The sequence below is a fragment of the Tamandua tetradactyla genome, chromosome 18, assembly GCF_023851605.1.
Source record: "Tamandua tetradactyla isolate mTamTet1 chromosome 18, mTamTet1.pri, whole genome shotgun sequence".
NCBI lineage: Eukaryota > Metazoa > Chordata > Mammalia > Pilosa > Myrmecophagidae > Tamandua > Tamandua tetradactyla.
The window spans coordinates 76,013,972-76,036,414 of record NC_135344.1 but is presented as its reverse complement, the minus strand read 5'-3'; the positions used below and the strand labels follow the sequence as shown (position 1 = coordinate 76,036,414).

The 22,443-nt window shown below is 39.4% G+C and overlaps 1 protein-coding gene across 1 annotated transcript in view; it reads left to right on the top strand.

Moving 5' to 3' along the window:
* Positions 1-22,443, top strand: part of AFG3L2 (AFG3 like matrix AAA peptidase subunit 2) — a 42,256-nt gene that overhangs the window by 16,896 nt on the left and 2,917 nt on the right. The window contains exons 8-15 of the mRNA XM_077136021.1: positions 1,712-1,985; positions 4,642-4,779; positions 10,066-10,219; positions 11,343-11,450; positions 11,547-11,672; positions 13,475-13,585; positions 16,744-16,859; positions 19,830-20,030. Coding sequence (XP_076992136.1) covers positions 1,712-1,985; positions 4,642-4,779; positions 10,066-10,219; positions 11,343-11,450; positions 11,547-11,672; positions 13,475-13,585; positions 16,744-16,859; positions 19,830-20,030 — 1,228 coding nt within the window. The remainder of the gene's footprint in view (positions 1-1,711; positions 1,986-4,641; positions 4,780-10,065; positions 10,220-11,342; positions 11,451-11,546; positions 11,673-13,474; positions 13,586-16,743; positions 16,860-19,829; positions 20,031-22,443) is intronic.

The following is a 22,443-nucleotide window of genomic DNA, read 5'->3' as shown; positions in this document are numbered from 1 at the left end:
GGTTTTGTCACTAGGTGGCAGTGTTACAAACTAATTCTCAATCAACAGGGTGGCCAGATGATTTTTTCTTTCTTGGAAAACCATTAGTAACTAACCAGTCTCTATACATGATTGGATTATTTCCTGCACATTTGTATTTGTCTTGATTAAGCAGTGGCTTGGAGTATTAATGTCTAATGCACTGTCCTTTAGTAAGAGTTTAGTATAAGAAGTCCCTTTCTGCTAAAAAGTAACACTCCCATCTTTCAGCTGTCATTTTTCATTTATGTACTTCACACAGCGTTCCAGGATTTATAAGTAATTATTTTTCTTCTCTTGTCAAAACAGCTTCGTCACTTAGGGGTCAACTGTCTTTAATAAAGTGACTTAGATGTCTGGGCAGATGCTCTGTTCTTTCAAGAAGGGCCCATTTATTTCAGGAGCTGGTTGTCCTTGAGCTTATATTGGAACTACATTGCCTTTGATTATTTATAAACATAAATCCAGGTAGTACCCTTAGCAGTTTCCTCATTTGCATTAAATGCAGAAGGTACACCTTGCTGTAGATTAGCAGTCCTGGAATGAAATTAGTGATAAAACTTAACATTTTCTAAATATGTAAAAAACAAAAACTGATAGCTTTTGTGTTAGTTGAGCTGACTGTGTTACTCTTTATTTAGAGAATTTCTTGAGCCTACAATTTACCTGCAGTATTTGACTCCAAATAGCTATTATGATTGTTTCACAATTAGTATGTCCCCAGCTCCTGAGGCCATAATATAATGATTGAACTTTGTAAAGATCAGGTATTGAAACATTAGAATGTCTCATTGCACCGTTCTTCAGACTTTGATTGTCACTGTGTATATTGCTATTCTTTTATTTTCAGAAATAAAGGTAAATTTTTCAAGGTTCTTGCTGCCTGCTGTAGCAGTATTTAAAAATGTGTAATAGATGAAAAAATTAGAAAGCAAATCCTGGTTTTTGTTTTTCACCTAATAATCCATGTGCAAAGTTTTGAGCCAAATTTCTTAATGGAAAATTGCATCATATTAAGCTATGTAAGTACATACCTGTACCCATAGTTTTGTTGCAGTAAACATATTTCAACAAGCAAACAAGGCAGTGGCATCCCCAATCTTTAAGCCCTCCTAAGAGGCTCCCTCCAAAGCAGGCATGTTGATGGAGGGCAAACCAATTCCTTTGGTGTGTCTTTTGAACCTGCAAGGTAGCAGAGAATGGCCTATGCTAAAGGAATCAAACTGAATGTTTTTTCTTAAGAGATGGGTTTAAATATTGGATGTGTTGCTTTTTGAAACCTGAGATGCTATTTAGCAAGGTTTTGATTTCTTGAAAATACTTCTTCAGAATAAGTTAATGTATGCCAATAAGAGCTGGAGTTTCTTTCCAAACTAGCACCAGAGTCATGTTAAAATTTTTAAGTGAATAATTTGGAAGAAATTTCTTGGAAATGTGGGTGTAATGTTTGTAAATCAGAGTTAGGTCTGTATTGTGCATAAATGGTGGGTATTAGGACAGAAGTAAAAAAATAATAGCATATATGGTGAGAACAGGATTTTCTGTGGTCTTACCTTTTGCGATAATACTTCGGTGGTAACACACTAAAATTTTGTGTCTCAGATAAAATATTAGAAAATATATTTTGCAAAGCATTAAAAAAAAGTCTCATATCAACAGTCAGTCTCACAAACATTATTATGTGTTCCTTTAGTTCATTTCTACTGAGCATGTTGCCTACAGTCCTCATAATTGCCTTTTTGCTATATACCATAAGAAGAGGGCCTGCTGGTATTGGCCGATCAGGCCGGGGAATGGGAGGACTCTTCAGCGTTGGAGAAACCACTGCTAAGGTCCTAAAAGATGAGATAGACGTGAAGTTCAAAGATGTGGCTGGCTGTGAGGAGGCCAAATTAGAGATAATGGAATTTGTGAATTTCTTGAAAAACCCAAAGCAATATCAAGACCTAGGAGCAAAAATCCCAAAGGTAAAATGAACTTTGAGAAGATGATTTTCAATCTGTTATCCAAAGATTTTTTTGACATACTTCTTTATCTATGAAGTTATAATTTTATGAAATTTGGATTCCTCCTTATAATTAGCTGTTTTTCTATTCTTCCTAAATCTTAACCTACTAATCTCTGTTTAACTCGAGTCTTCCTGGGTCAGTTTTCTGCGTACATATATTGTCTTGCGTGTATTCCCAAAAGGATTTGTGCTTTCTTCTCTTTCTCAAGTCTGTCTATATGCCCTGCCCATTCTTGACCCTCCTGTCATCCAGGCACTCTCACCGCATGGATGTGGCGGGAGGTCTCGCGTGGATGTGGCGGGAGGTCTAGCCGTGCGTGTGGCGGGAGGTCTAGCCGTGGGTGTGGCAGGCTGTCTAGTCGTGGGTGTGGCGGGCTGTCTAGCCGTGCGTGTGGCGGGAGGTCTAGCCGTGGGTGTGGCGGGCTGTCTAGCCGTGCGTGTGGCGGGAGGTCTAGCCGTGGGTGTGGCAGGCTGTCTAGCCGTGGGTGTGGCGGGCTGTCTAGCCGTGCGTGTGGCGGGAGGTCTAGCCGTGGGTGTGGCGGGCTGTCTAACCGTGCGTGTGGCGGGAGGTCTAGCCATGGGTGTGGCGGGCTGTCTAGCCGTGCGTGTGGCGGGAGGTCTAGCCGTGGGTGTGGTGGGCTGTCTAGCCGTGGGTGTGGCGGGCTGTCTAGCCGTGCGTGTGGCAGGAGGTCTAGCCGTGGGTGTGGCGGGCTGTCTAGCCGTGGGTGTGGCGGGCTGTCTAGCCGTGCGTGTGGCGGGAGGTCTAGCCGTGGGTGTGGCGGGCTGTCTAGCCGTGGGTGTGGCGGGCTGTCTAGCCGTGCGTGTGGCGGGAGGTCTAGCCGTGGGTGTGGCGGGCTGTCTAGCCGTGCGTGTGGCGGGAGGTCTAGCCGTGGGTGTGGTGGAATGTCTAGCCGTGGGTGTGGCGGGTGGTCTAGCCGTGGGTGTGGCGGGCTGTCTAGCCGTGGGTGTGGCGGGCTGTCTAGCCGTGCGTGTGGCGGGAGGTCTAGCCGTGGGTGTGGCGGGCTGTCTAGCCGTGCGTGTGGCGGGAGGTCTCGCTGTGCGTGTGGTGGAATGTCTAGCCGTGGGTGTGGCGGGCTGTCTAGCCGTGGGTGTGGCGGGCTGTCTAGCCGTGCGTGTGGCGGGAGGTCTAGCCGTGGGTGTGGCGGGCTGTCTAGCCATGCGTGTGGCGGGCTGTCTAGCCGTGGGTGTGGCGGGAGGTCTAGCCGTGGGTGTGGCGGGCTGTCTAGCCATGCGTGTGGCGGGAGGTCTAGCCGTGGGTGTGGCGGGTGGTCTAGCTGTGCCTGGCACTGATTGTGGCCCCGGGAGACAGTGAGGCGCACAGACAGCATTGCTTACATTTCCCCTCCTTCCAGCACATCTCCCAGTGCTTGCTGTGCCTGCAGACTCCTAGGCTAGGCCCTGGAAAGTGACTTAGCATTTGTGGAATGGATCTGTCCTTACATAAATGAAACACCTGTAGTTTTCTTTTTCACTATATTCATTGTTGTCATTTATTTTTTTACTTCGTTTGTGTAAATTTTAAAGGGAAGACAACAAGTAAAATTTGAAAAATTTAATCTTATAGCATTGGCCAGAATAAATTTTAGCTGGAAGAGTTAAAATGTGTAAAAACAAAACTATAATAAAATATGAGTGAATATTAAACTTATTTCTTGAAAGCATTGAAATTCAAAATATTAAAGTAATACAGAAAATCACAAAAGACCCAATTTATCAGCCAAAAACTTTAAAATTTCTGTATATCAGTATATGATAAACATTAAAAGACAAACCTTAAGCTGGGAATATTTGTAACATATATGGCAAAGAATTGCTGTCTATATCAGATAGTGTATATATATATATGAATATAAATGTTTAATGTGATGTAACTTTAATTAAGAAAGAAAAATTATTAAAAAATGAAACAAAGTAAAAAATATCTTAAAGTTTTTATATGCCTTTTGACTATATTATCCTTCTCCCCACACCCAATATTTAAAATTAGGGTACTATAGTATTATGTCTATTTCTCAAAAAAAGAGAAGAGACTGATTATAGCTAGTCACTTAATGGTAAATAAATACAAAAGCAGAATTCATACAGTTAGATTTTAAGTTGCATATCCACCATGCTAAACATGTACTAACCTATACATGAAAGTAGATATGAGGGGCTGGCTGAATTATTTGGGTTCAGAAAACATTTACTTGGAAAGAGTGAAAGAATTAGATAAACGTGGAATGTGGTATTTATGTTTTCTTGAATTATTGAGGTAAATCTCAATGGGTCTACTTGTACTTTCCTTATCCTTAAGTCACCTTTTATATACTATAAGCCTAAAGGCCAGAAGCATCACTAAAAAGCTTATAAAGTAAAGGAAATATTTAAGCTTTCACATTCTTACCTAATTTTTTGAATCAAAATTATCTCTAATTCTCAAATAATTCTTTTCTTGTTCTTCTTATGAGTAATGTAAGTGATCTACCATAGTTCAGTGTTTAGTGTATATCAGTAAGATTTATAGGCAGACTTATATCTTGGTATTTTTAACATTTGCAGTTTACTTTTCTGAAATTCTAATTAAATATAATTTCTCTCTTTTGTATTTGAAGGGTGCCATTCTCACTGGTCCTCCAGGCACTGGGAAAACACTGCTGGCTAAAGCTACAGCTGGAGAAGCCAATGTCCCTTTCATTACAGTCAGTGGATCTGAGTTTTTGGAGATGTTTGTTGGTGTGGGTCCAGCCAGAGTAAGTCTGTTCTATTCCCAGGATGCAGCTTATCCCCTGCCACCCACTAGGGGTTTGGTGAAGATTGCCGTGTCTCTAGAGGCCCTTGGAGGGACCTCCTACCAGTCACTGCCTTGAGCGTTGTTTCAGGGCTAAGCCTACAGCAAGGCCTGTGATGTCCAACCCACCAGCTTCACAGGCTGTTGTTGTGTAGTATAATTTTAGGGTTTTGAGGTGAAATTCACGGAACAATTAGCTATTCTAAACTATACAACTCAGTCATAATTTTTTTCTTTTTAAAAGGGGAATTTATTAAGTTTCAAGTTTGCAGTTCTAAGGCTGTGAAAATGTCCACATTAAGGCAAGGCTATAATAATGTACAAACTAAGGCATCCAGGGAAAAATACCTTGGCTCAAGAAGGCCGATGGCGTTCAAGGTTTCTCTCTCAGCTGGAAAGGCACATGGCGACATCTGTCAGCTTTCTCTCCTGGCTTCTCATTTCATAAGGATTCCCCAGGGGTGTTTTCCTTCGGCATCTCTGACTGTGTGGACTCTGATGGTTCTGTTGGCTCTAAAGCTTTTTCCAAAATGGTTCCCTCTTAAAGGGCTCAAGTAAGCATGGAGTGGAGATACATCTCCATGGAAACAATGAAAAGATTCCATCCAATTCAAACCACACAGCATGCATCAGAACTTTATTCCTTTTTATGGCTGAATAATATTCTTGTGTGTATGTATACTACATTTTGCCTATCCATTCGTCTCTTGTCAGTCATGATATATTAAGAAGTGGCTTTAATTCATGGATTTTTTTTTTTTTGGTAACATAAAATTCACATATACTGTACAGTTCACCCATGTAAAAGTTTTTAATACATTCACACATTGTGCAGCCATCACCACAGTCTATTTTTGAATATTTTCATCACCTCAAAAAGAAATACCCTACCCTAAGTATCACCCCCTACCCATTACATCCCACAGCCCAAATCAAACACTAATCTATTTTCTATCTCTATTGATTTGTCTATTTAGGCATTTTGTATAAATGGAATCATATAATAGGTGGACAATTGTGCTTGGCTTCTTTCATTTAACATATTGTCTTCAGGGCTTATCCATGTTCTAGCTCTTAAGCAGTACTTCATTCTTCTTTATGGTAGAATATTATTCTGTTGTCTGCTTTGTTCATACATTGATCAGTTGATGAACACTTGGGTCCATCTTTGGCTATTGTAAATAATGCTACTGTAAGCATTCATGTACAAGTTTCTGTGTGTACATATGTTTTCATTTTTCTTGGGTGGTTAGGAATGGAGTTGCTAGGTCAAATGGTAACTCTGCTTAATTTTTTGAGGAATTGCCAAACTTTTTTCCAAAAATGTATATTACATTGCCAGCAATGATGTATGAGGATTCCGGTTTCTCCATTTCCTCTCTAGCACTTATTATCTGCCTTTTTGATTATAGCCATCCTAATATGTATGAAGTGGTTGGTATCTTACTGTGAGTTTGAGTTGCATTTCCCTAATGACCAATGATGTTGAGCATCTTTTCATGTGCTTATTGGCCGCTGTATATCCTTTTTGGAGATACGTCTATTCAAGCCTTTTGTTCATTTTTGTTTTATATTTTTACTGCAATATCTTCACACACATACAGTCCACATGAAGTATACAATCAGAGGCTCACAATATTATCACATAGTTGTGTGTTCATCACCACGATCATTTTTAGAACATTTGTATCACTCCAGAAAAAGAAATTTAAAAAAAAAGAAAAAACTCATACGTCCCATATCCCTTACCCTTCCCTCTCGTTGATCACTAGTATTTCAGGATACCCCAAATTTTTTAACCCCTTCTCTCCTCCAGCATATCCAAAAAAAAATATTTATTTTTTTATAGTCCTTATTTTTTTACTCATCTGTCCATACCTTGGATAAAGGGACCATCAGACACAGATTTTCACAATTGCATAGTCACATTGTAAAAGCTGTCTAGTTATATAATCATGTTCAGGAATCAAGGTTACTGAGAAACAGTTCCAGTTTCAGGTACCTCCCTCTAGCCTCTCCAGTCAATACACCATAGACTAAAAAGGGATATCTATATAATGCATAAGAATAACTGTAGGAAAACCTCTTGGCTCTGTTTGAAATCTCTCAGCCACTGACACTTTATTTTGTCTCATTTCTCTCTTCCACCTTTTTGGTCAAGAAGGCTTCCTCAATCCTGTGATGCCAGGCCCTGGCTTATCCCCAGTAGTCCTGTCCCACGTTGCTAGGGAGATTTACACCTCTGGGAGTCATGTCCCACGTAGTGGGCAGGGCAGTGAGTTCACTTGCTGAATTGCTTTTCCTGTTTTTTTAATTGAGTTGTTTATCTTTTTGTTGTTGAGTGGTAGGAGTTCTTTCTATCCTATACCCTCACCAGATACATGGTTTGCAAATGTTTTCCCATTTTCTGTGGATTGTCTTTTCATTCTCATTATAATGTCATTTGATATATGAACGCTTTTAACTTTGATGGAGTCCAGTTTATTTTTTCTCTTGTTTATGTTTATAATATCATATCTAAGAGTCAGTTGCCAAATCCAGAGTCATGAAGACTTACCCCTGTGTTTTTCTTCTTCTAAGGGTTTTATAGTTTTATCTCTTACATTTAGGTCTTTAATCCATTTTGAGTTATTTTTTATGTGTTCTGTGAGATGAGTCCAGCTTCATTCTTTTGCATGTGGCTATCCAGTTGTCTCAGCACCATTTGTGGAAAGGATTATTCTCTCCCCATTGGATGCTCTTGACCTTCTTGTAGTAAGCATAGGTAGATACCTGAGTTTATCTATAGATTCTCAGTTCTATTCTGTTGATCTTACGTGCCTATATTTTTTGTGTAGTATCATACTGTCTTGATTTCTGTTGCTTTGTACTGTGTTTTGAAATCAGGAATGATGACTGTGAATTAATTTTTAAAGAAACTCAAACTTTCTAGTCTTGTTTATTTTACTAGCATGTAAATTGTCGACTTTTTATTAAGTGCTATGGAGATGCAAGGTGCCATCACAGTTAATTTTTCCAAACAACAGGATGCAACGTATGGTCAGTAAGAACACATTGTGTCATACATTGATGGCAGGTTTTCCTCCTTAGTGGCAAGTATAATAATGGTAGTTCTTCCAAATGATGGCATCTTAGACTAGTTGATATACGGTAAGTGAATTCATATGGGTTTGTCAAGCAAATAAGTCTTAGAAGAAAAGGGGAGCATGGGGGAGCTGAATGTTTGTAATGATGGACCATGGAATCTAGTATGGGCAGGAGGGAATTGCGGACCGGAAAGGAGCCATAGATGGTGGGAAAAGCGATGTGGCTAATGAAGTGGAGAGCTGAGAAGTAGGTAAATAATTATTAGTGTATGAAACTCGAACGTGGGGCTAGCCAGATTGATAGGAGACAATGGTCAGAGCATGGAATGCTTGAAGCTGATTGCTTAGAGTGAATTTAGCAATGGTGGGCCAGTTAGAGTAGAACAAAAGGCTGCTGAAGAGATGAGTCCAGGAACTGAGACCAAGAACCATGAAGATGTGGCAATCACTAAGAAGATAGTGACTGCAGAAAAGGGTGGGGAGCAAAAGCCAGTGTTCAGGATGGGGAGAGTGATGGAGGCTGGCCAGGGGTGACCACAGCAAGGAGATGTAGAGGCCTGCTGGTTGGCCTGGGTCTAAAGGAACTGGGGATTTTTTTCCAGCAGGATTCTTTTGACAGTAGTTAAGGGGTGAAAGAAGGACCTCCATTCCACCTGGCCTTGAGGGAAAGGTACAAAGCCTGTCTGCTTGGGAGGGTGCTGGGACAGCCAAAATTCAGTTCAGGCAAGGACATGAGGGACATATCAGAGATGAGTTTAAGGCTTTAGGGTGTCTGTTGATCACAGATCTGGAATTTGGAGATAGAGGCCAGAGAGGGAAATGAGTTGTGTTCAGAGGTGTGCTCGGAGTGAGCAGTATAGGGATGGCACTCCAGGAACCGGATGGTCGCGGATGACTAGAGAGACTTGGACTTCTGGGACTGAAATAAAAATGATATGAGACATTGTAGGGTTTGTCTCTGACAGGGAATCTGGAAGGGGAGTTTTTTTTTGAAATTCTGAGTTCAGACTATCAAGGTGGCCTGGCTGGGCAGCCCCGTAATGGAAACAAGGGCCTCAGCTCCATGTTACAGCAGGGTTGAGGATGGAGGTGCCACTGCTTGCTCTTGGGTGGGTGAATCTGTAGAACTGGGGAATCAGCTGGTACCTTATGTGTATATGTTAGGAGATCTGCTAGTAAGTTCCTGCTCATTAATAACTGCACAAAATGTGAGCCCAGAGTAGTTAACATTTTCAACTGAACATCAAATCTGGGAATCTACTGAGGCAGAAGATTCTTTCTGTGAGGCAGAAATATATAGTATCAATTTGCTGATGTAAAACAACAGATATTGTTAGTATTGATTACTTATACAATAATTTATGAGATGATGGAAATAATAACTTGCCTTAAATTAATTACCCTAAAAATTATTCATCATCTGCCACTTCTTTGCTACTTGTAGAAGGCAACTGCACTAATATTTCATTCTTTTTAAATATGTTCTTTACCATGTGTAATATGGAACAAAGATTTTCTTCATATGGGACAGCAAACTTGACAGTATGTTTTTTTTTTCTTTTTTTTTTTATTAACGGAAAGAAAAAAAAAGTAATTAACACAACATTTAGAAATCATACCATTCTACATATGCACTCAGTAATTCTTAACATCATCACATAGATGCATGATCATCGTTTCTTAGTACATTAGCATCGGTTTAGAGGAGCTAGCAACACAACGGAAAAAGATATAAAATGTTAATATAGAGAAAAGAAATAAAAGTAGTAATAATAGTAAAAAAAAAAAAACAAAAAAAACCCTATAGCTCAGATGCAGCTTCATTCAGTGTTTTAACATGATTACTTTACAATTAGGTATTATTGTGCTGTCCATTTTTGAGTTTTTGTATCTAGTCCTGTTGCACAGTCTGTATCCCTTCAGCTTCAATTACCCATTATCTTACCCTGTTTCTAACTCCTGCTGGACTCTGTTACCAATGACATATTTCAAGTTTATTCTCGAATGTCCGTTCACATCAGTGGGACCATACAGTATTTGTCCTTTAGTTTTTGGCTGGACTCACTCAGCATAATATTCTCTAGCAGTATGTTTTTTATTAGGAGGATTAATAACATTCATTTGTCAAGCCTGATCCTTGAATTCATAAATTTTTTATTAAGGTTCGAGACTTATTTGCCCTTGCTCGGAAGAATGCCCCTTGCATTCTCTTCATTGATGAAATAGATGCAGTGGGAAGGAAGAGAGGAAGAGGCAACTTTGGAGGACAAAGTGAACAGGAAAATACACTCAATCAACTGCTTGTGGAAATGGATGGTGAATATTCAAGTTGTTTGTATTTTAAACTACATTTTATAAGTATTTTATATACCTAAGATGACAATCCATATGCTCACAGTGAGTACAAATATATATATATACACATATATAAATAAAGCATTCTCTGAAACAAACAACCCTTTTACACTAATACAGGTAATAAAGTATTCTTGCCTGGCAGCCTGCCATAACTCAGTATTGGTGTTAGATAGTGCATTCCCTGGTGTTGAATAAGGGAAAGATTGATGAATTATTCACAAAAGAATTTTGGTCTCATTCTCAAAATCATTTATGATTCTGAAGTATGAAAATCTGTGTGTAACCAAATCTAGAGTTGGTAAATTTCAAGTACTCTTTTACTAGTAAAATAGCAATCTATATATGTTAGTCCGCTCCTATTTCACAAATTCAGTTCTCTAATGTGCGCTATCCTCCTGTTGTAAAATACACGATGTACATGCAGAAAGAAGAACCGTGCAAATTGCTGCTCAGGCATAGTCTCCAAATACAAAGGCAGAGCTCCTCCGTTCTGGGTGGTCCGGTTCTGGGTGATCTGAACACACTCTGGGAAGAGTGTGTTCAGATCACAGTGCCACATGGAAGGGAAGGCAGCAAGAGGGGCTCTCCGGACAGGACCTGATGGTGAAGGATCTGGAGCTGTGAGATTAGCATTTGAGAAAGAATAATAAAACCGAAGACCTGGAGTTTGGAAAAGAGATGACCTCTATAAAAGTTACCTATCTTCAGATATGCAGTGGATTTTCCTGTGGTCAGGGGAATTTAGACACATCATTTACAAATTGTATCTTATTGATTTAAAAAACATGTATTTAATTGACAACATCTATATTTTTAGTTGAATAAATTAAATTCTTTGGTCATTTGTCTTTAGAAAATTGATTATTCTTGTTTCATATTTAATATATATGACTTATCATTAAGAACAAGATGAATAGTAAAAAATTCAAATTTATGACTAAAAAAATCACTGGATAAGAAATAGACCACAGTTTATTTTGCTAATGTTATTTGTAGTGCCCAGAAATTCTTGACAGGCACACCACTGTTTTCTGCGCTATGTCATTTAATAGGGATTGTGTATTTGTTATTGTCTTTCCAGGTTTTAACACAACAACAAATGTGGTCATTCTGGCAGGCACCAATAGACCAGACATCCTGGATCCTGCGCTGCTGAGGCCAGGGCGCTTTGACCGGCAAATCTTTATTGGTGAGAGTATTTTCAGTGGGTTCATTCTAGTTCTCATGGGGTGTAGATATAACTAGTTCACTGATTTTCTTTTTTCCTCAAAAATAATTTCTAAAGGACCACCAGACATAAAAGGAAGAGCTTCTATTTTCAAAGTTCACCTCAGACCACTAAAGCTGGACAGTGCCCTGGAAAAAGACAAACTGGCAAGAAAACTTGCATCCTTAACTCCAGGGTTTTCAGGTGAGTGGAAAACAACCTCCTGGACTATTCGTAAGGGCTGTTAAATAAATGACAAATACCAGGTACCAGTTCACTTTGTCTTGTGACACTTTTACCCAAAAACTAGTGTAAAAATCCCTCTGTACCCATCAGCTAACTTCTGAAATACTTATTCATTCATGTCCACCATTATTTCATCTATAGCCCACCTATTGAGATAAAATCAACGTACCATAAACTTCACCTGTTGAAAGTGTATACAATTCAGTGGTTTTTAGTATAGTCACAGAGTTGTGCAACCATCACTAAAATGTAATTTTTAGAACATTTTGATCACCCCAAAAGAAGCCCTGTATCCATTAGCAGTCAGTCCACATTCATGCCTCTCTCTTTGCCCCTGGCAACCACTCATCTGCTTTCTATCTCCATGGATTTCCCTGTTCTGGACATTTCATATAAATGGAATCATACAACATGTGGTCTTTGTGCCTGGCTTCTTTCACTTATGTTTTCACGCTTCATCCATGTTGTAGTATGTATCAGTACTTACTCATTCCTTTATATTATTGAATATAGTCTATTGTATGGATCAATATTCCACATTTCATTCATTCATTCATTCATCAGTTGATGTTCCAATATTCCATGAATGTTCCAGTAAACCTTCAGTGCAAGTTTTTGTGTGTACACAGATTCTCATTTTTCTCAGGGATGTAACTAGGAGTAGAATTGCTGGGTCAAACAGTAACCTGTGCTTAACTTTTTGAGGAACCAAGTTGTTTTTCCAAAGTGGCTGCACCATTTTACATTCCCACCAGCAGTGTCCAACACATGTCATTGTCTTTTTGAGGCTGGCCATCCTTGTGGGTATGAAGTGGTATCTCCTTGTGATGTTTTTTTTAATTTGATTTAATTTTTTCCACATAAGCAGGCACTGGGAAACAAACCGGGTCTCTGGCATGGCAGGTGAGAACTCTGCCACCGAGAGCCAACATTGCCCACCCTCTCCTTATGGTTTTGATGTGCGTTTCCTTAGTGGCTAATGATGTTGAACTTCTTTTTGTGGGCTTATTAAAAACGCTTTTTAATGTAAAATATGGTCTTTCTTTCTCATGACGTATCCCCTTCCTCCCAAAATCAAACTAATAGAAAAAACACTGGAAACATATGAGAAGATTGTATACAAATATTTTGTCAGAAAAAGATGGTCATCTTAAATTTCCCAGGGGTCCTAACTCTTAACTTCTCATTTTGGGACCTTGTATTTTATAATATTTTAACATTTGTTTATTGAGCACACACATTGTGTAATGGCTTATTTGTGGTACCATATTCTTAGTATGAAAATTAAGGAGACTTACGTATCTATAGAGAAAACATATCAGGCTTCACATGTTTGAATTTTGCTGTTTACTTGAATGCACTAGGTTATTGTAATGCTTATACTTACCATTATACATCACCTTACCATCTAATATCCACATAAGCCATTTTCCCAATAGGTATAATAAAACTTATAAGTAGGTACTATTAATGGACATTTTTACATGCTGTCTTAGTTCGCTCTTTATGGATCATGTTGACAGGTAAGTAGTTGCCTGTAATTCTCTATTTCTAACACTCTCATCTCTGTTCAGAGGATTGTACCAGACTAGTAGCGAATAGTTTAGGATTATCGTGAATCAAACTGAATGATATTGACATAAAACCCTTATCTAATCTGCTGGTGGGGAAATTGACTATTAATTCAGTCATAACAGTGTGTGACCAATTGGTTTGCATGTATTTCAGTATGTAATCTGTTCTGTGTGTTCATTTTGCAGGTGCTGATGTAGCTAATGTGTGTAATGAAGCTGCTTTGATTGCTGCCAGACACCTTTCAGATTCCATCAACCAGAAACACTTTGAACAAGCAATTGAACGAGTGATTGGTGGTAAGGCAGCTGAATGTAATTCAGTTGAAAGCCTGATCATATGAATGTAGGCAAGGGGGTTCTCTGTTTTGGCAAGACACAGCAAAGGAAAGTATACCCAGGCCACCTATGGGCTCCATGTGCTGGTGCGCCAAGCACCCTCCCTTTTCCCTGCTGTGTGAACAGAGGTGAGTGGTGTTGGGACGAGTCTGACAGGCAGTCGTGGGCTTCGAAGCAGCAGCCATATCCTGCTTTTCTGATGGCAGCAGCAGTCATTGAAGTGTCTGCCTCTGGATTGTAGCAATGTAGTTTCAAGAAAAGCTCCCAATCCTCTTGTTTCCCAGTCTCACATGAGTTAAATGTGTTCTGTGCTAGATGTCCATGGTAGATATAAAAGAGCTATAACAGCTTGTCAGCTGATAAGTGCTCGCTCTCTGCCAGCAGAGAAGGGGTTGCACAGAGCACATTCTTGCTTTCTAAGGAACTTGTAGTCTAATACCCATAAGAAGATAACTAGTACTCCAGGCACTTGGTTGTTCAGATGTGGGAGAAGCACTGGGGATTGCAGTGGAAAGGCAGAGCTCCACACAGGGGTGGAATTAAGTGAAGTAAATGGAGAATAAGCTAGGCATCAATATGGCAAGCGCAGAAGAGACACTTGTGCAGGGAGGGAAGGTTAATCTGTCAGACTCAAGTTCCTCTGCATAAGGTAGGGTAAAGCTGAACAAGTTATTTAAATCATGGTTTTGGAAAGCCTTGAATACTAACTTTAGAGCTTTTAAAATTTTGTTCTGTGGCGGGTATTGGAATTAATGAGGATTTTTTCCTGAACCCACTGAGTAACATAGTAACAAGTGATGTTTTAGGAAAAGAAACTTGGCTTTGAAGCAGAGGGGAGCATCTGGAGGCAGAGACCCTTGTCATTAATGTGAAGAAACGTGCTGTAGCATAGATAGTAGCAGTGAGAGCAGGCAAGCAAAGTCGGTGGTAGTGGCCAAAGGACAAATGGGTGCTCCAGGGGACAGCCGTTTTGGCAGAGAAGAAGGTGAATTTAGTTTCAGACAAGCTGGGTATGAGGTGAACAGGTCTGGCAGTGGTCATCCCCTTGTGTGCTGGGAGGCAGGGTCACAGGGAAAGGAAGAAGAGGCCCTGCAGAGTCCATGCTGCTGGGTGCCTCATTTGGTATGAGGGTGGGTGGTGAGTGAATCAACCAGGTCTCTGAAGCTAATGATTTGCCTCGCACAGTCGAGGCACTGAAGGTGCATCTGTGAGCAAGGCAGTGAAGAGGCCCCCCCAAAGAGTTAGCAGGATCAAGTGCTGTGGGTCACTAAGGAGGATAGATGTGGCAAGGAGGCTATGCTGGTGGCTTTTAACATGATAGTTTCAGTTGATAGGAGGAAACCAGACTAACAGACTTACTGTAACAGTAAGGTTACAGGCTACTATAGCAGTGTGCTTAGTATGGGTTAGGTGCTACTTATATAACTGGTGCCCTACTGGCAGTGGTGCCAGCTGAGCCCCGATCCAGGTTCGACTGTCTCAAAACTAAAAGAATTTAGAGATGAGAGGACCAGTAGGAATAAGTAATGAAGTTTATAAAAAAGAGAGAGTACACGTTAGAGAGGTTAATGCAGATATACCCAAGGAAGGGGCACACACTGAGGGGAATAGGCCAGCTTGGTTTATAGGAAAGTTTTGTAAGTCACAGGTTTCCATAGTAACCTTTGAATACCAAGGTGTCTTTGTTTTAGTAGAAGATAACTAGGAAGATTCCTGTTTGTTGTTACATACCTAAATTTGTATTTGGGCAAATGGTTAACAACCTGTATGACCCTCTGCTCCCTGTTATTAACTAAGAGTTTGCTTTGGGCCCAGAAGTTTACAAGCTTTTATGGTTTGGGAGGCTTCAGTCATCTTGGGCAGGTTTTGGGAGTTTAGGGAAATTTTTTTCCCCCGGGAAGTTTGTAACTGTTAGTTTCTTTGGAGCTGGATAAGAAACAGGGGACTTGGAGTTGTCTGTTAACTCTTTCAGAGCTGACTGGGAAACCAGGGACTTACAGTTGTACTATTTTATCCTGTTTCACTTTAACATCTACTTATTGAATTAATTTATTTATAGACCACTTATTCTAGAAATTTGAATTGGACAAGGAAAAATCTAAGTTGATAGAGTTGATGGAATTAAATAATTCACTTTAGAGACAGGTGGAAATGGCATATTTGCACCTTTTCAGGTCAAGGGAAAGCTAAGTTATCAGTCTTGGTATAGCCATGGACCATGATGAATGGGCGTGGCAGAGAGTAAGGCTCTTGCTCTGATGTGGTAGAAGTCATAGCTCAGCCCCTCTATAAGTCAGAAGGCACAAGCAATTGTTTAGTGATAAACCAGGAAGAGAGTTCTTTGTTTTTTTCCCAGATAAGCAAGAAATGCTTGTCTGTGGAAAACTAGGACTTATGAACTCGTCCTCTCTGACTTCCTATTCTACTCTGTGGTATATACTTGCCTCAGGTTTGTGTCATTGGGAACATAGCTTTTTTTTCAATCACCCAGAGACTCCTAAATACACTATTAGTTGTGAAATTCTCTCAGATGAGTTACTACCTTGAACATAATAAAACTTCTTTTGTCATGGCTGTGATGATTTGTATTAGAACAAACTATGTAAAAGTCAGTTACAGGTATGAGTTCCAGAATTGTCTACCTGATGCTTAATAAGTATTTTCACATCTTTAGCCCACTCCTTTCTCTATCATCTGCCTTTGGTCAGTAAGAAAGAACAGTTAGTCTCTTGTGGCAGCCATCTTCATTTACCTGGGATTTGATAATTCTGAATTCCTAGCCTAAGTAGTGAGGACCTTTTCAGAGCTTTTTGTTTTTATGAATTTTATGATTTTTTTTTTAATTTGAGCTGAAGTGCTGAATTTTGTTTTGCATTTCTAGTTGTTTCTCAAAACGGAATATGGAATTCAAAAGAGTATGGGAGTTGAGAGTGGGTTTGGGGCATAAGTAGAGAATCTGGTTTTGCCTGTAGTTGGGTATTAACACTTTGCTTTTACTTTAACCTTGTTTGGGAATTTTTGGATTGTCCTGTGAAGCTAGGTCTGTAAATCACATTTTAGATAAAGCAGTGTCAGTGTCACTAATACAGTGGATTTGTTTTTTGTTATTGTTTTGTTAGGCTTAGAGAAAAAAACCCAGGTTCTGCAGCCAGAGGAGAAGAAAACTGTGGCGTATCATGAGGCAGGCCATGCAGTTGCTGGCTGGTATCTGGAACATGCTGACCCACTTTTAAAGGTAAAGCAGTTTGTGTTAAACATCAGCAAAGCCACCCCACTATATGAACAGTTACTTGATTGTAATTACTTGAGAAGAAAATTGTACTCCCACAAAGGATAAATATAAATATGAAGGATAAGTTTAAATGAATTTGGCATAAACTCTTGGTAACAGTGATGGCCCCTCCCACAGATAACTTATAAAATGTGGACAGAAAACTTTTTAGAGGACCGAAAAGTGTCCAAAAGCAGACCGAAGCTGAAGGAACGTTTGCTCTTGAAAAGCAGCACTTGCACTGGGTAAGAGTTGGAAGGTTGTGGCTTTCTTGCAGGAGGGTTACCCTTACCATTCATGACACGGTGGTGGAAAACGGCCTTAACGTTTTGAGGGGCAGAGGAGAGAGCTCAGGATTTGAAAAATAGAGGCAGTTTTAAAATCCTGGAAGTGAATAAACTACAGGAGAGAGACCCAAATCTGAGTAGAAACTGCCCAAATTCCTGGCTGTATGCTAAACTACATCTGCACAGGGGAGACCCCAAGGCTCTGAAACTTTGGCAGAAAAACGAGTGGATTCTAAGGAGAAGTCTGTCTACCCTTGAAATATAGAGATGCACCAAGTGAGATTTTTAAGTTGTCTGTTTTTTCAACTGAGTTTATTACCCAAAACTGTACAACTTGGACAACAAGAGAAGCCTTGCTGACTTGAAATGCCAGAGAACAGCTGAAAATTGAGGGGGATCCCCTGAAGCAAGAGACCACAGAGAAGGCAACATTAAAAGTATATGTAAAACATCCTGAGTCTCAAAAGAAGCCACTGGATATTAGTAAGTGAACTCAGCAAGGTTGCAGGGTTAAAGGTGAGTTACAAAGGTCAATTGTATTTCTGTATGTAAGTGGTGAACAATTGGAAAATGAAATTTTTTAATGTGATTTCATTTACAGTAGCCTCCAAAAACATGAAAAACTTAGTGATAAATTTAACAAAATGTTATATAGGACCTGTACATTGAATTAAAGAAGACCTTAAAAAAAAAAGAGAGAGAGAGATACCATGTTCATGGAATCTTAAATTTCAATTCTCCCCAAATCAATCTACAATTTCACTGCAATTTCTATTATAATTGCAGCAGGCTCTTTTATTTTTTGAAACTGACAAGCTGAATTTTGAATTTATATAGAAACATTGATGACCAAGAACAGCTGAAACAATTAAATTGAAGGGGTTACTCTATCTAATTTTAAGACTTTGCACAAAGCTGATGTAATCAACACTGTGGTATAGGTGAAAGTTCTAGCATATAGATCAGTGGAAAGAATAGAGTGTGGAAATAGAACCCTACAGATTTGGTGAGTTGATTTTCAGCAGAGGTAGCAAGGTAATTCGAGGGGGAAAGGATTGCCTTATTAATAAGCAGTTCTGGAATAATTGACTGTCCGTATGGGAAAAAAAGTGAATGTTGACCTTTACCTAACGCCATACACAAAAAATAATAATTCGAAATCATAAAATCCAAGAGTACAAAATTCTAGAAGAAATCAATCTTGTGTTCTTGAATAGTCAAAAATTTCTCAGGACACAGAAAAGTATGAACCATGAAAGAAAAGGTTAATACATGAGATCTTGTCAAAATTAAAAGGCTTTTGCTTTTTGACAGACACCATTAAGAAAATGAAAGGACAAGCTAAATATGCTGAGAAAATACTTGAAATACACATACATGACAAAGGTCTGGTAAAGAACTCTTACAACTCAGTAATAAGAAAACAGGCAACCCAATAAACCCGTGGGCAAATGATCTGAGCAGACACTTAACAAATGAAGGTGTACAACTGGGCAGTAAGCAGGTGAAGATACTCAACCTTACTGGTCATCAGGGAAATGCAAATTAGAGTCCTAACAAGGTAGCCCACACAAGTCCATAGAAATGGTTAAAATCAAAAAGGCCAAGACCATGTGTTGGTGAGGATGGGGATCAGTTGGAATTTTCACATTGCTGATGTGAATGTAAAGTGGTACAGCCATTTTAGTAAACAGTTTGGCAGTTTCTTAAAGGTAGACGACTACGAAGCAATCCCACTTCTTGATATTTATCCAGAAAAAAGGAAAACATATGTCTACACATAGACTTTCACCGTTTTATTCATAATAGCAGAAAACTGAGAACAACCCTGATGTCCAAAAGTGAAATGGATAAATAAATTTTGCTATATTCACATAAAGAAATGCTACACAGCAATAAAAATGAACTATCAATATGCACGACAGTAGAGGTGAAGTACAACAAAACATAAATGATTTCATTTGTATGCAGTTCTAGAAATTATAAACTCATCGGTGGGGATAAAAAGCTTATCTGGGATTGCCTGCGGTTGTAGGTGGAGGGAAAGATGGATTACGAAGGAGTACAAGGGAACTTTTGGGGAATGATGAAAATGTTTTGTATCTTCATTGCATTGGGGGATTACCTACCTACGTTGAATGTACAGTTAAAGTCAATCCTCAGTAAAGTTGATTTCATACAAATGAAAGGAATTTACTCAATTTCTAGAAGAGGAAAAGAAGACAAAGGTAAGTAAAAGTTGCAAGGGAATGTTCTGCTTTATCCCTCCTTCCAGAGGGTACAGCTATGTCAACAGCCGAGTTTGATCAAGCTTGCACAGGATTTGGGCTGGCAGAGCGGTTACCATGTGGATTAGGCATTGCTCACCAGTGGCCCTTTTATCAAGACTGAATAATTTCAATTGAACTTTACAAAAAGATAAGAAAATACTTTATAGGACTCCAAGGAGAAGTTCTTGTAAGAGAAATATTCCTCCAGAACAGTCACTACTACGAGATGTCATGTGGCTGGGGCCAAGGGATTGCCCAGCTTGTGGGCTGCTTTTGTTTTCCATCAGTGAGTTTATCTTTCTGTAGACAAAGAGAAGATTTTTATGAAGTCTGCATTTGGTTGAGGAATATTCAATATTTTGTATGTGTGTTACCAGGTATCCATCATCCCGCGGGGCAAAGGGTTAGGCTATGCTCAGTATTTACCGAAAGAGCAGTACCTGTACACCAAAGAGCAGCTCTTGGACAGGATGTGTATGACTTTAGGTGGTCGAGTATCAGAAGAAATCTTCTTCGGAAGAATTACGACTGGTGCCCAAGATGACTTAAGAAAAGTAACTCAGAGTGCATATGCCCAAGTAAGTGTGTGAAATGGTATTTCTTCCTCATTTTCTCACATTTGCATAAAAAGTTGGCATTCATGAAATGGTTCTGAAATAATTTGTGTTTGGTTTGTAGGCTTTTTAGGCAAAGGTTATTTCATAAAAGAAATCAATGTTAAAGCAACCAAAAGTTTTGAAAAGGGAACTTTAATTTGTAGTGCTGCAGCATTTATTTCTTATATGTAGGGTTTAAAGGATAGTTCGAAGCTGGCGTAATTCCATGTGAGAACATTGCTTGTACCTCAGAATCCCCTGTATTTTCTTCGCTTATCACTTGTCCCCTCCCTGCCTGCCTGAAGTGCTGACCTGTTGCAGTTGGCCTTTTTGTTTTACCACTGATGAATACATCGTAAACATTACCATTTCCCTGTCTTTAAACTTGATATAAATGACTTTCTTTGAGAATGTCTATTAATGTTAGCTCTTCTTCCCTATCTTGTGTATCTGTCACTTTCTGATTGTTTTTTATTGCCTCATAAAAAAAAAGTTTTCAGTTGTCTTCCTTTTTACCTTCTTTCTCTTGTAAATCATTATTTTCTGTGCTTATTTGCTCTTGTGTTCTTTCCAGTTAATCTTCATGTCTAAAATAAGTTTTTTAATATCTTAATTTTTTCCTGAGTTCTAACATCTCATCTAAGTTTTTCTAATTCTGTTTTCTGTTCTTTCCTATTTTCTGAAACTTTTAAATTTCTCACCTTTTTTGAAACAGTAGGCTACAGTTTTATGGGCATGTCATTATCTGTAGTGATACTGTGTAGTGATACTGTCTTGTTCTTTTTTTCTTGCATAACTTTTTGAGGGATTTTTCTGCTACGCATTTTTACCTGAAGTTTGTTTTCCTGATCTCTTGGGAGGGAGGAATGATTTGGACAGCATTTCTAGGTTCATGGCTCTACAGCCCCCTTTTTGCTGTATTCAGGAAATGTTGGAAAATATGCTTCCCACTTTCTGAGATCTTCTGGCTCTGTTCCTGTCCTTTAATTTGAACCTTCTCATTTCTGTCAGTTGTGATTTTACTTCCAGTAGCAGCTTCTTAATGTGGGCTTTGTCTAGAAGGGAGCTGTGGTTTTTTTCTTTGTCTTTAATTTTGAAAGTGATTTTTTTACTTTTTTAAAAATTTATTTTCCTTATTTTTTTTGTTGTGAAGAATAACATATACAAAAAAACAATAAATTTCAAAGCACACCACAACAGTTAGTTGTAGAACAGATTTCAGAGTCTGGTATGGGTTACAATTCCACAATTACGTTTTTACTTCTAGCTGCTCTGAGGTACTGAAGACTAAAAGAAATATCAGTATAATGATTCAGCAATCATACTCATTTGTTAACCCCTATCTTCTCTGTATAACTCAACCATCACCTTTGATCTTTTTCCCAGTCTTTAGGAGTATTTGGGCTATGCCCATTCTAAATTTTTCACATTGGAAGGGGCTTTTGATAGTATGGGATAGGGGGATCGAACTAGCTGATGTTCTGAAGAGGCTGGACCCTTTGCATTCCAGGACTTATCTGGTCCAGAGACCCATCTGAAGTTTGCAGGTTTCTGGAAAGTTACCCTAGCGCATGGAACCTTTGTAGAATCTTACATAATACCCTAGGTATTCTTTAGGATTGCAGGAATGGTTTTGGTTGGGGTTTGGCAACTTATGGTAGGTAGCAGTGTCTAACGGAAGCTTGTGTAAGAGTGACCTCCCAAGAAGCCTCCTGACTCTATTTGAACTCTCTCAGTCTCTGATATCTTATTTGTTACATTTCTTTTCCTCCTTTTGGTCAGAATGGCATTGTTGATCCTGTGGTGCCAGGGCCAGACTCATTCCTGGGAGTCATCTCCCATACTGCCAGGGAAACTTTCACCCCTGGATGTCATGCCCCACGTAGGAGGGAGGGCAGTGATTTCCCTTGCAGAGCTGGGCTTAGAAAGCGGCCACATTTGAGCAACAAAAGAGGTCCTCTGGAAGTAACGCTTATTCATACTTATAGGTAGGCTAAGCTTCTCTGCTATATTCATAAGCTTTACAAGAGCAAGCCTCAAGATCAAGGGCTTGGCTGCGATTTGTATGTTCCTAATATTTGACGCATTATCAGGGGTTTCCCTGGCCGTAAAGTTTTGTAGTTTCTGAAAGCATGGAGACTAGGCCAGTCTCTTCAGACCTTCCATCAGCCTCTTTAACACTCATTTGTTCTCACATTGGCATACCACACTGCCAGGAGGAGCCTGTCGGCAGCTTGGGGTTCTTACTTTCTCAGGTCCTTCAGGTGTTCCTCCTTTGCTTCCTGCCACCTCCCATACAGAGAGTGATGTCATGCAGGTCTTCAGACTTGATCATTTGTCACCTAATTTTGTTATAAATGTTGTCTGTATGTTTCTGGTTTTGCTTTCCTAGTAG